The sequence below is a fragment of the Loxodonta africana genome, chromosome 10, assembly GCF_030014295.1.
Source record: "Loxodonta africana isolate mLoxAfr1 chromosome 10, mLoxAfr1.hap2, whole genome shotgun sequence".
In the NCBI taxonomy this organism is placed as follows: Eukaryota; Metazoa; Chordata; class Mammalia; order Proboscidea; family Elephantidae; genus Loxodonta; species Loxodonta africana.
In genome coordinates, this window is record NC_087351.1 from 89,136,510 (window position 1) to 89,150,432 (window position 13,923).

A 13,923-nucleotide genomic window follows, 5' to 3' on the forward strand; every position below is an offset into this window, starting at 1 on the left:
TCGACCCCCTGCTCTGCTCTCTTCCTTCCTGCAGGCCATCTGGGGAGAAGAAGCCGTCTGAGCCCAAAGCCATGCCAGACCTCAATGGGTACCAGATCCGGGTGTGAGGAAGTGGCAGCACCCCGCTCATCCCGCTCCTGGGGGCCAGGACCTACCTGTTGGACCAGCCACGTTCATAGGGGAGGAAGGGCTGGTGAAGAGGCAGGTTGAAGGGCAGCAGGAAATATGTGTTCTAGCTCAGCTGCCCAAACTGCTCCCTCCCCCACTGAGCCGTGCCCCCTAACTTTGGGCAGATAGGCGGTTAGTGTTTTGTTTGGAGTTTTTAACTCCACGACTGATGTGTATTTGGGAAAAATGTATAACTAATGGATCTGCCAGTGGCCAGAAGGCCAGTGCTTCGGAGGTCTGCATGCATGGGCTGGGTGAGGGGGCTGCCGGCTCTGCTGGCACCCTGCCCCTGTCCTATGTTGGGACATTTCCTGGCCCCACCAGGTCTGAGGCTTGGTGGGGTGGGGGAGGAGGCATAAAGGTGTTTCTTCAGTCTGTCTGCCTTGGCAGAATATTGACCCAGGGAACGGGAAGCAGGGTAGGAATCATTGGGAAAGGTCTGTGTCACCCATAAATCAGGAGCTTGGCACAGGCCACATCTGCCCCCAGGAGCAGGAGCCCCTGGCCCAGGAGAGCCCCACGGGCCCCTGGGACTATTCAGGCTGGCACCGCCTACTGGCTCCGTCATGCTGGGGACAGGCTATTTGAGCACCCAGGAGAGAACCCCTGGGTGAAGATGTTCCCAGGCCCCAAACTGCCTACTGGCTCTACTTGCTCAGACCCAACCCTGCCTATGCTGTAGCCCAAGGAGCTCTCTGAACGGTCTGGGCTTTCGTGGAGGGCCCAGGGCTGCACTGGGGTCATGGGGACTGAGCAGACAGGGCGGGTGGGACATTCAGGCCTTGGGCACTGCCCAGCAGTGGGCACTGCTCCTCCCCATGTTACCTCAGCCCTTGTTGGGGAAATTGAGAGCAGACCAGGATGCTTGTGGCTCAGGCCAGCCTTCCTGGTTAGCAGCCCAGCTTGGAGGCTGCAGTGATGCTTAGGCCTGTCGCATGGGCATCTCGTCAGGGCCCTGGCAGGGCAGAACCTGAGCAGCTGGGGTCATGCAAGATACCTGGCTGCGAAGTGAGAGCCTGTGGAGAGGTTGTCAGGGCTCAGGAAAGGAGGCTTAAGCAACAAGGAAGTGTAGGCCAAGGGCACCATGTAGCCACTGAGTGGATAGAACCCAGGAGCTGGAGGTGTATGTGAGAAAGGGTTGGGGGAAAGTTTAGGATCAGATTGCCTTGGGGGGTGGTGAGTTCTCTACTTCAGGAAGTATTCAAGCAAAGACTAGATGGCTACTTGTCAGGAAGCTATACAGAGGATTCAAGTTCTGGAAGGGTAGTTGGATGAGATGAACAGTAAGTTTTTGCTGAGAGGCTAGGATTCAGTCAGGGCCAGCTGTCAGTAAGGCTGTGGAGGTGCTTGGAGCCTGGATAAGAGAGGGGTCAAACTAGAGTAGTAAATCCAGATGCCCACAGGGGCCAAGCAGGTACTTACAAAGAGGGCTGCTGGGCTGGGGGGACTGAGGCCAACGAAGAAGGGTAGACCGCACTAGAGGGGCCGCTGCTACTCAGCTCTTCCCACAGTGGGGCCCTGAGTTGCTAGGTCACCTGATGTTTCAGAAGCCAGAACTCTGAATTTTTATGTGAATTCTCTGATTTTTAAATGTTGGCAATCAATCAAAAAAATTTAAAAACCCAATACAGGCAAAAAAGAACAGCAGTTTGCAATCTCTGGAGTAGAAAGAGCTTGTTCTGGGAGAAGTCCACTGAGATGCTTTGAGGGAGAAAGCGAGACCGTTCTAAGCTTCCTAGAGCTGGGCTGGACCAGGAAAGGGCCTTACAGCCACAGCCGAGAATGAGGAAACGCCATTGAAGTGCCTCCCATAGTGAGCAACCATGCTGTGTTCCTCCTACTCACGGTCCCAGCAGACTATGGATCTATGTGGTGCTGTCACCACAGGGGTGGAGGGGACTAGAGAGAGTGCAGCTCTCAGCCTGTGCCTGAGGCAAAGAGGCAGGGGAGGAAGAGACAGGGAGACCTTTGCTGATGCAGAGAGGCACCAGAGCCGGCAGCTCATCAAACCAGCAGCTCTTGGCCCAGAGCCAGGCCCAGCAACGGGCAGCCAGAGGCACTCTGGGAGGCCACTGGTTGGTCCCTTCCCCCGCCAAGTTCCTCATGGGTTCAGTGGGCCCTGGGGAGGTGCCCACTGGCCCACACCCTGGCCAGGGCAATCCGAGGGGCACTGTGTTATGACCCCTGACTCACCAGCCCAGCCCAGCTTTGAGGGAATGCAGATGGTGTTCCCAGGTTTGCCTAAGGCAGAGATGGCTGTCTTTGGGAGGTGTGAGGCAGAAAGCAAACTCCCTTCTGGGTCTGGATGTGGGTGCCCCAAGGGGGCCACTGATCAGCAGGGGAGTGGTCCCTCAGATGTCTTTGGGACTTCCCAGGGAGGACAGGAGGACAGGGCTTGAGAGGAAGGGATGTATGAGGGAGCTGGGAGCTCAGGTCAGGGAGACATGGAGGAAGCTGCTTCTGATACCAGAACCCTAAAAGGACACCGGGACCCACTAGCCCTCTAGGAGAAGGAAGTAGAACGAAGCCCCAGCCCCTCTTTCAGATTCCCTAGCACTCACCTTTCCTAAGCCAAGACCTCGGGCCTATGACCACCACAGGATATAGCGGTGCTCTTTATTTCCCACGTTTCTCATATGTAGCAACCCTCCTCCTCCCTTCCCGGGTGTGTTTACACAGGCTCTGCTCCCTGGGGCTGGCCTGGCTTCAAGGTTTCTAGGGAGGCACAGAGGCAGGGACTTTGGGGCCTTAGTCACTATCCTTGGTATAACCTCATCTCACTTCCTCTGAGGGACAAGGGCCTGGCTGTGACCCTAGCTTCTCCTGCCTCAGGTCTGCCTTCCAGCACTCAGTGTGGGCTCATCTGTACCCTCTGCTGGGTGAGGAGGGGTCAAGATGAGGTCAGAGAAAGCTGGTTGGCGAAGGTGGGCCAGATCCGGGGTGACAGCAGGGTCTCCCCCAACACCTAGTTCCTTATGCTCGATACCAGGGTGAGAGCACTGGGAAGCTGGGTTGAGGGAGCCTTCCGATCCCACCTGCCAGGCCTCTCCCTCCCATGGCCTCACCACATACTCATCTTCCCCTCACCCATCTGCCAGATAACCCCATGCTTAACTAGGGCATGGCCAGTGGGGAAAGCAGCAGCTCCCTGGTCCAGGGGCTGTACCGATAAAAGCCCAGGGCTGAGGGGCCTAGGGAGCTGGGCTTTTGAGAAGGCCAAGTTAACCTCTCTGGCTTCCTGCCCTCTCAGTGTCATCTCATGCCCCCACCCCTTCCAACTGGGACTTAACTTCCTGGCTCTGGGACTCGGTGTGATTCTGGCTGGTAGAGTGCCCAGAAGCCTGCTTGCACAGGTCTGATTTTCTTGCCTGGATTATTTTCTACCTTAGCTGCAGTGATGTCCCCAGGCCTACTCTCTCTACGCAATTTCTCTGGCCTTTGAGTGCAGGGATGTGAAAGCTGGGGTCCACTATATCGATGGCTTCTTTGTGCCAGAGCTCAAGTCTGTGGAAATTCCCACTGAAAAGCCAGTGTGAAGGGCAGGAGACAGTCCTCTGGAGTATGGGGTTGAGGTGGCAAGTCTGCCCCCACCAGGCCCCTGCCTTTTACCAGCTTCCCCAGGCCAGGCAGGGCTGCCATGGTGCTAGTGGCAAGGCCATCAGTACTGACCCCTTGCCCCATCTTGGTGCTCTGGAGTCTCAATTCTCTTTTTCTTCAAGTCTGACAAGAGAGAAGAAACTCGGGTGTGCTTGGCCCTGGGGCCTGGTGATGATGGAGCACCCCCTCCCTTAAGTTTTGTGTTCGGTTGCCATGTTGTATTAGACTTCTAGACTTTGTTCTTCCAGTCCTGCTCATGTCAGTATTGCCCCTTCCTTTTCACACTTCATCACATTCCTGTCTTCACTTCTCCCCTGAAATGAATAAAGTCTCCCCTGCTCGGTTGTGTGGGCTGGGCAGATACCACAACATGCAAACCTTGCCTCTCTCCTTTCCATTGGGTTCTTCAGCTCCAGGGGAAGTACCTGGCCTGGAGGAAGGGAAGCCTAAAACCAGGAACAGGAGAACTTCCAGCCCTGCAGTCATGATGAAACTTTTGGGATTCCAGACTTTCATTCTCTCACTTACTGAAGCCACTCAGCTCTTGTGAACCCTAAACTGTGGGCAGATCTTTCCTGTCGCCATAAATGAACCCCTTTGCCTCCCTCACACAGCAGGCTTGGTCTCCCGGAGGCAAGTCTGCCCTCAGGGTACATTCCAGAGCCCTGCTCTTCCTATCCTAGTCCACAACAGACCATCAGGCACAAAGGAGAGAGGAAGGGTGAGTGTTCCCCTGAGAGATGAGCTTGTTTCAGGAAACCATAGCAACAGGGATCCCTAGGTCCCTTCTAATCACAGTCCATAATCTATGGTGGTTAAGGCAGCTGCTTTGTAAAACACCTTTTGTTCCACCACCCCATTCCAGCCCCCTTCCTTCCTCTCCATTGTCCCTCCTGCTCTTCCCACACTTTGAGACAAGCCCAAACAGATGGCAGAAATTGAAATATCTCTTAGACCCCACAGCATTTTTCAGCCTTAACCCCTCCTCCGCTTCTCTGTTCTTTCAGAGTTTAAGAGTAAAACCCAGACTTACAAAACAGGAGGTAGAGTATCTCCTACCTCTTATCGCAGCCAACCCCCAAGAAGCCCTGGCTGGAAGTGGCGTTTATTCTCAGGAGTGTGGTGGTGAGCAGTGATGGGAAGAGGAGGGGCAATCGATTGGAATCCATGAATGTCTTGAACTGCACACCATTAACTAGAGGCAGTTATTTACTAGTATGTTTAAATCCAGCTAAAATGATACCCAAAAAGGGCCTTTTAATAAAGGTTACCTGAATTTGTGAATAATTTGGATTTTACGCCTTTACGTAAAGGCAGTGTGGTAAATTATACGAGGTCCAGCTAAAATGACACCCAGTACAGGGCCTCATGGGCCGGTTTCAATGACATGGGGTCATACACTATGGGCCACTGGACTGCTCTCAGGACTGCTGGACAAGTAAGTGCTTGTCATGAGTCAGACAGGCTTATCATGGACACTGGCCCCAGGTAAATGTTACCATATACACTCCTGGGCCCATCAGGATCCAACTTGCTGGGGAAGAATAAAGGCATTATTGTATTTCCTGCTGTCCTGTTTCATTCAGGCTCACAGCATGTACTTAACTTAGACACTTGACTAATGTCTTAGGCTGGGTTCTCTAAAGAAGCAAAACTAATAAAGTGTATAATATATGTAGACAGAGATTTATATCAAAGAAGTGGACCACACAGTTGTAGAGGCTGGAATGTCCCAAGTCCATGGGTCAGGATAGGTTCACGTAGCCACAAGGGCTGGGGACCCAAGATCGGCAGGTCAGAGAGCAAGGCTCTTGCTCACAGGCTGCGAAGATCAATGAATCCCAAGATTGGCAGGCAAGACCACAGGTAAGCTGATAGCTCAGGTCCCAAGAACCAGAGAGCAGAAAAACAGGAGCCAGCTGCAGGATCCAGAGTCAGCAAAAGCCCACAAGCCTTGCCAGAATGTCCACTTATATTCGATGCAGGCCACGAGCCCAAAGAAACTCCCTTTCAACTGATTGGCTACTCACAGCAGATCCCATCATGGAGTTGATCACATTATATCAAATCTCATCATGGAGGTGATCACATCATTATATGACTGCCAAACCACTGAGAATCATGGCCCAGCGAAGTTGACACACAACCTTAACCATCACAACTAATGTGAGTTGGACCTCTGGATGCAGGTGACATTCCTGAGCCCTGAAATGAAGGGGATGAGGCTCTACCATCCCCATCTCCTGTGAGGAGCTGGCATCTTGACTGTGGTCACAGTGGTGATAGGAAATAGTGGTCATGTCAAGTAGGGCTACCTGTGAACCTTGGTGTTTGCCAGTAGGTGGAGAAAGGCCTGGCGAGTGGTAGAGACTGGCCACTCTGCTCAGCTCTCTAAGCCCAGCCTACACGAGAATGTGCACATAGATATCTGGACTCCCTCCAAACTCCAACCAGAAAAGATCTGGTCATGGGAAAAACAAAGCCTCCAAGAACTTAAGTGTAGCAGCCGCTCTTCTGTCCAGAGCTGTGCGAGGCCCCAGGCCTCAGCATCACAGGGACTGAACTGAGGACAGGACAGTAGGGCAGATTTCCCTTCAAAACACATTAAATTCACATTCTCCCAGCCCAGGCTCTCTCTCATTTGGCTGGCCTAGGACAGTTTTGTTTTGCATGTTTGGGAGGGGAAGAGAATCTCACAGGTGTGGTGCTACTGGGATGGGTCTGGAAATGTGGGGCTGCAGGTCAGCTCTCTCTTCCCCTAACAGAAAGTAGAGGAGGTGGGCCCCACCAGCTCCTGGGAGAAGAGAAGCCACACTTCTGCATTAAGTGATCAATCCAAAAACAACCCTCCTCTAGTTAGTAGCTACACCAGGGCAGGAACTGGAAAGAAAAAGAAACAGCAGCAGCAGCCTGGATGGTTGTTTCCTTTCTTTGTCGCCAGCTTACAGCTGCCTCAGCACGCCCTTCCCAGGGCCACCCCGGTGTGTCTGCCTTATCACTCCTACTCCCAGACAGCCTGTGTTCTGAGAAGCCTGAGGTGGCAAAAAATAAAACAAGGGAGATTCTCAATTTATACTCTGAGATTTCTATTTCTTCAGACATAAAAATATAGGAAAAACACCAGAACTGCCACCTCACAGTGCTACTGTTTACTGATGGAGCACTTTGTAAGCTAATAATTGTGTTACAGAAACCTTTAGTGACTGAGGCAAGTAGGGGAAAACCTTCCACCCCAGGCAAAGGGCCTCTGGGGGTACTCCTCAAAGCTTAAAAAAAATAGGACCTATAAAATAATTCTCAGCCCATGAGCCCAATCATCCACCCTGACTAGGGAGAACAACTATGTACCCAACGCCTACCAATAATACTCTGGAGTTCTTGGCATCCCTTTCTTGCCAAAGCCCAAACACAGCAATTTCAGATCTGAAAATGCCTCATAAGTGGAAAAGATTTTTACTTTAATATCTATTTCACCAAGGGATGTGAACTGAAACAGGTAACTTACCTACTCACCAACCAACCAAGCCACGAGGACAAGTTGTGATCTGGCCACCTGGGTAAATTTTCTTTCCACTAAATCAGTGGGTCCCAACTCAGGTGGTTCAACAGAAGCACCCAGGTACCTTTAAATAACCCAGGTTCTCAGAGATTGAATCAGAGGTCTGAGGTGGGGCCTGAGAATCCGTTTTCAGCTGCGGCCGAAAACCACGCCTGCTTTCAGGGCTTCCCATGGGCATGCAGGCCTGGCTGGGCTTGCCACATAGGGAGCTGGAGGAGAACAAAAGTACTAGCAGAGTTAAGCCTGGGAAGGAAGAGAAATCATTCCACCAACAGATGGCCCGCAGCTCAGCCCTGGCTCCAGGATGCAAAGAGATTATCCGAAATAGACGCTCGGCGGGAGGCATCTGGCACCTGCATAGTGCCTCGTGCAGCTGCCACTGCTCTGAGAGGAAAACACACCCATCATGCCCTACTTTCAGCACAGACACTCCTGAAACACAGTGTGGACTAGGAGGGGCACGAGGGCAGCAGATGGAATAAGATGAGAAGCAGTGCAAAGAGTTATTCTCCTATAGCTTGGGAACGACAGGGAAGACAGCTGTACCCAAGTCAGGGCAGGAGGCTTTGCTCAAACCCTGGTCCCCCCAGGCCTCAGAGCAGTGGGCATCCAAGGGAGGAAGTGGTACAAGATGAACAAGGCAGATCCATCTGCCTCAGTTATCAGAGGAAAATTACAACAAATTTCTCCAGTCTAGATTTAGGGCCTGAGACCCCCCTGCCCGACCTCCCAGATCAAAAGCTCCTGTCTCTTTCTCTCTGCCCACCTCATTCTCCAGGCCCTCTCCCCCATGCCCTTCAGAATCCTAATAAATGACCAACAGTAGGGGAAAATAGGTAAACCTTTATTTGGAAAAAGAGTTTAAATGACTATTTAAAACCCCCATTTCATTTCCAAAACAAAAACAAGAAAGACAACAAGGAAAAGATAATCTATCAAACGCTGCTCTCTGCCATCTTTAGCCACCTTTAACGTGCATTTCCTGGCAGGACAGAACAGAGGGAGGGACCCTAGTCCTAGGAGCCAACAGGGCACTATCTCAAGACCATCTCAGGAGGTACCAGGAGAGAGACAAACAGTGTCAGCGATGAGGAGTGGACAGACAGGCCCGGTACCCAGGAAACCATGTTTCAAAATGTACAGCAGAGAGAAATAAACCCAGGCATGGAAAGCCCATAACCATGAATGCAGCACAGAATTCAAGCTGGGTCTTTCTTTGGCTTTCAAAAAAAGAGAAGGGCATTAGCCTCTGGAACTGTCCCTAATAGAAGCTTCTGGCCATTGTCTTCAGTCTCCTTCTGGAGGCCAAGTGGGGCAACTGCAACTCAAACCTGTGAGGCTAATAGCTGCTCAGGAGTCAAAAGGGTGCAGGGAGGAGCTAGCCCAGGATCAGCCCAGGCCACACCCCTGCAATGACAGAGTAAGCATGCAGGTAGCACAGTGTGAGCTAGGAAGCCCCTGAGCTGGCCAGTGTGCGCCTGTGCTAGGACAGGGTCAGTGGAGGCAACAAGCAGCCGAGGCCTTGCTGGCCAGAGCACATCCTCAAACACCGCCACTCCAAGTTCTTGCACCAGTTTTGCCCAAGGCCACCACTGTGCTAAGGTTTGGCCTGAGCTAAATACTAGGCTTTTCTGGGGAGAAATGGAAGGGACTAGAGGAGGAGGGAGGCAACAGAAAGTAAAAGGTGGGTGCAGGAAAAGAATTGAAACCTGTTTCTAAGGTGTGCAGAGGAAAGAGAACAAGTCCAGCTGAGGCAGCCGCAGAGCCTCCCTGCTCCTCCCACTACTTCTCCTGCCCTTGCCCAGCTCTCAAGGCTGCAGACTCCAGCGAGACAAGACAGTTTCCTGGGGTGTTTCTCTTTCTTTCAAAGTGTTAAACCTCAAGCCACTATCCCAGCCTGATGAACCCCACGTGGGGTTCAAACTTTGTCTCCCTCAGGACAACATGGGGAAAGGGAAGAGCCCTAGAGAACTCATGCCAAGCCTCTTCGGAGCTCTGGATCAGAGGCCTAGGGGTCACTGGGGCAGGTGGTGCATCCCTGAATCTGCTGCTCCAGGCTGTGGGGCCCCTTTATTCCCAGAGGCCAGATAAAGACTATCCCTCAGTTGGCATGATGCATGCCTAAGGAAACAGAGAGGATTAAGAAGGGCCCACACCCCTGCTGCTGCCTGGCAGCACACAGTACTAGATCACACCCGTAACTGGTCCCTAGGCCTACAGCCCCTATGTGGAAAGTGGCTGGTCAGAGGCAGCCATGGCTCTACACAGAGCACTCCCACCCCAAGAAGACACATGCACAACACACACAGCTCACAGGTGCATGCCGGGCAAGAGGGCTGGGCCCCGAGGTCATGAAGGCGGGGAGAAGGTTAGGCAGAAGGTACCAAGAAACGGACTGAAAGCAAATAACCAATGAGATCAATAGCTCCCGCAACCCTGGTAATTAAAAATCAAGGGGGAGCGCTGGATACATGGAACGAAGGGGGAAGCCCCCTTCTGCCTCTCCCAGGGCCACTGAGTATGTGGCACAGGATTAGGAAGAGGTTGGGCGGGGCAGGGAACAGCTGGGGGAAATCTAACCATGGGAAAAAGGGAACAAGGGGGAAAGGAGGGGACTTAAGTTTCTTGGATCTAGGTTTCCAGAAGCATGGGATTATTTCCACAGTCTCTGATCCAGTGAGCTCTTCTGGAAGAGAAGCCCTCTTCCCCTGGGAGCCCCATCATGGGGCGGTGACTTCCATCCCAAAGCTGGCCAATAGGCAGAGGTGGTCTGAAGAGTAGAAGGGGTTGGGTAAGCCATTGGCAGCCCAGAGAATCTCTTCAGAGAGGAGGGAGAGACGGCCCAGGAGCTTGAGAGTTCCATCTTGATACAGCCTGCGATCTGGGGTGCAAAGTGGAAAGCAGTGGATAAAGAAGCCACCGTTAGGCTGCCTGAGGCCGGGAGGGAGTCTTCTGTAGGCAACATTCCCCTCACTGCCCCACTCTCCCTCACCTCTGCCTGAAGAGGCCTCATTTTCTCAGAGATACTCCATGATAGTATCAGTGAATAAAGCAGGGGGTGCGGGAGACTGTGGCAAGCTGGAAAGTGTATGCCCAGGCCCAGCATTATAGGACCTTCTGATTTTCCAGGAGAAGCTGGAAATCTAGATTTTTTTTTAAATATGAAATCTGAATTTTAAACACAGGCAATTAATTTAAACATTAAAAAAAAAAAACATTCTGTAAACAAAATAGGCATGGGGCTAATGGACTGCTAGGCTGTGACTACTGGTCTGGGGTGAACAGATAGGAAATAAGGTCTCTAACCTAACCAAAACAAGCCCTGGTGGCACACTGGTTAAGCACTCAGCTGCCAACTGAAAGGGTGGCAGTTCAAAACCACTACCTAGCTACTCCTCAGGAGAAAAATGTGGCCATCTACTTCCATAAAAATTACTGCCTTGGAAACCCTATGGGATAGTTCTACTCTGTCCTACAGGGTCGCTCTAAGTCGAAATTGACACAACGACAACAGAAACTTAACAAGTCTCTCACTAATTGGCTGCTGATAAACAAATTCAGTCGCTAACTGGTGCTCTATTTTCACCTCTAGAATAGGGGTAGAGTGCTTGTTCTATTTACCTCTCTCTAATACTCCAAGGATAAAGAGAAAGAAGGCAATCAAGTGTCCTATGAGAAGTATAATGAGGAGACCAGTGCCAGGTAGGTATGAAATCTGCTCCTTGCCTGGTCAGGCTCCAGCAGACCAAGCCATGCCACCAAATGCCTCACCTACTATCACCTCCACCCAGGGACGCTCAGGGTGAGTTCCAAGAACCCAGGAACCAACAGGCTTACCAATTCTGTCCCCATTCTCGCAGGACTCAGCTGAGAAGAAGATGTAATCCACTGTCGTGCCAAGACCCATGGGCATGGTGGTGACCTCTGGGCAGCCGTGCTGGGGCAGGAAATGGGTATACACCGAGGTCAGGTGGAGGCAGTGCTGGATGGTGCCTACAGTCCTACAGGGATAGAGGGGGAGATGTCAGTCAACAAAAATTATTGAAGCTTTCCCAAGGTCACTTTCTCTGTGGGTTTTATGAAAGGGTTTTTAAAGAATGCTCCCAAATGACTCAATTTCAGCACATTCTTTACCATGCTAATAAGAGGCAGACATTCTTAGTTAAAATTAGCCTAGAAACAGGCACATTTATACTGAGTCCCCCTGACATTCCTTACTCCCTACTCTCCACTTGCTACCTGGTGAAGTCTACTTAACATACCCGAGTGTGGCCCATGAGAGCTCACCCCGAGGCTTAGGGTACACTGGCTTTGTCATCTACAAGAACATGGGGCGTGGGAGGAACCTCTGGCCTCTGCACACCTGTATGCCACTCTTAGCACGTATTAGGAGAAGACAGCGTTTAGCAAAAAGTGCTCCCCCTAAAATCAGCCTCAGGTAAGACAGTGGGAATCTCTCTCATAACATAGGAGGGACTGGAATGAAAGTGGAAGGGAACTGGAAGGAAGATTACCTGGGAAAGGCAGGCTCAGGCTCGGATGTGTCTTCCTCAAGGACAGACTCGGCCCAGCCAGCAGGTCGCTCTGTAGAGGACGAGAGAGAGAAAGATTTGATCATTTATAGACTTTTTTGGGGGTTAGACTGTGAAGCAGGTCAGAGCATCTCCCCTGGATTCTCTCTCGGATCCTTGACTGGATTACTCCAGAATGGGAAACAGAAAGTGAGAAGGTGAGGGGAGAAGAAGGCAAAGAACCAATGCCAGGAACCTAAGGAAGGCAAACTTAGAGCCCTCTGACATAGGCATTGTCTTCCTTGGCTCAGTACCAGTTTTTTTTTTTTTTTTTAATTTAAATTTATTTTCTAGAATACGTAATACAGCCACACGGTAAAAAAAATAAAAAATAAAAATGTAGAGAAGACAGTGAAAAGTCTCCCTCCCACTTCTGCCTCCACCACTCAATTCCTTTCTCCAGATGCAACCAATGTTACCAAAATCCAGAGATTTTTCTATGCACATATCATAATATGTATGTATGCATATGTAAATACAAACATACATATACACATATATGTATATATGCATGCATACATACATACAGTGTTGTTGTTGGTTCCCACTGAGTCAACTCTGAGTCACGGTGACCTTATTATATACAACAGAATGAAACGCTGCCTGGTCGTGAGTCATCCTCATAATTGCTAGCATGTCTGAGTTCATCACTGTGGCTATTGTACCAATCCATCTCATTGAGGGTCTCCCTTGCTTTGCTAACCCTCTACTTCACTACACATGATATGCTCCTCCAGCGATTGAGCTCTCCTAATGATGTATCCAAAGCAAGAGAGTCAGACAATGTTCTGTTATGAACCATAAGGTTTTCCTTCAGTCATTTTTGGAAGTAGATTGCCAGGTCTTTCTTCCTAGTCTGTCTTAATCTGGAAGCTCTGCTGAAACCCATCCACCATGGTAGCATGGCTTCCAGCATCATAGCAACACACAAGCTACCACAGTACAACAAACTGACAGGTGGGTGGTAGATACATACATATACATATAGATAGAAAGAAAAAAGAAGACATTAATTACCAGCATCAGGAAATAGAGAGACATTACTACAGACCCTACTGACATGAACAGGTAACAAGGATCAACAAAATTGACAAACCCTTATCTAGACCGATCAAGAAAATAACAAAGAAGATGCAAATTACTAAAATTGAGAATAAAAAAGGGGCCTGGGCCATCACTATCACCTTATAGACATAAAATAGATTATAGGAGAATACTATAAACACCAGTATTCCAATAAATTAGATAACTAAGATGAAACAGACAAATGCCTACAAAGACACAAACTGACTCAAGAAATAGAAAGTCTGAATAGATCTGTAACAAGAGATTAAACTAATAATTTTAACACCTCCTACAAATAAAATCCCACGCATAAATGGCTTCACTGATGAAGTCTACCAAACATTTAAACAGAGAATACCAATACTCCACAAACACCTGATACCTAAACTGGACAAAGACGTCACAAAGAAAAGATACAGATCAAGATCCCTTATGACTATAGATTAGAAAAGCTCCACAAAATACTAGCAAGCCAAATACAGCAAAATAAAAAATGATTATATACCACAATCAAGTGCGATTTATCCCAGGACTATAAAGTTGATTTAACATTTGAAAATCAATTAATGTAATACATTAATAGAATGGAAAACCCTGGTGGTGTAGTGGTTAAGTGCTACAGCTGCTAACCAAGAAGTTGGCAGTTCAAATCCACCAGGTGCTCCTTGGAAACTCTATGGGGTAGTTCTACTCTTCCTATAAGGCTGCTATGAGTCGGAATCAACTCGACGGCAGTGGGTTTGGTTTTTGGTTTTTATTAATAGGATAAAGGATTGAAACCACATGATCATCTCATAGACATGGAAAAGCACTTGAAAAAATTCAACAGCTTCTCACGATAAAAGCACTCAGCCATCTAGGAATAGAGGAGAACTTCCTCAACCCAGTAAAGGGAACCTAGAAAGGATTCAGCTAACATACTTAACATTAACATACTTAATGGTGAAAGACTGAAAGCTTTCC

At 49.8% G+C, this 13,923-nt stretch overlaps 2 protein-coding genes across 5 annotated transcripts in view; one reads left to right on the plus strand and one right to left on the minus strand.

Moving 5' to 3' along the window:
* Nucleotides 1–4,109, plus strand: part of VASH1 (vasohibin 1) — a 24,194-nt gene extending 20,085 nt beyond the window's left edge. For both annotated transcript variants that reach the window (XM_064292788.1, XM_064292789.1), the window contains exon 7: nt 35–4,109. In XM_064292788.1, coding sequence (XP_064148858.1) covers nt 35–107 — 73 coding nt within the window. In that variant the 3' untranslated portion in view covers nt 108–4,109. The remainder of the gene's footprint in view (nt 1–34) is intronic.
* Nucleotides 2,253–13,923, minus strand: part of ANGEL1 (angel homolog 1) — a 111,161-nt gene continuing 99,490 nt past the window's right edge. For all 3 annotated transcript variants that reach the window (XM_023546408.2, XM_023546410.2, XM_003408787.4), the window contains 3 exons: nt 11,839–11,908; nt 11,162–11,325; nt 2,253–10,205 (listed from right to left, as the gene is read on the minus strand). In XM_023546408.2, coding sequence (XP_023402176.1) covers nt 10,045–10,205; nt 11,162–11,325; nt 11,839–11,908 — 395 coding nt within the window. In that variant the 3' untranslated portion in view covers nt 2,253–10,044. The remainder of the gene's footprint in view (nt 10,206–11,161; nt 11,326–11,838; nt 11,909–13,923) is intronic.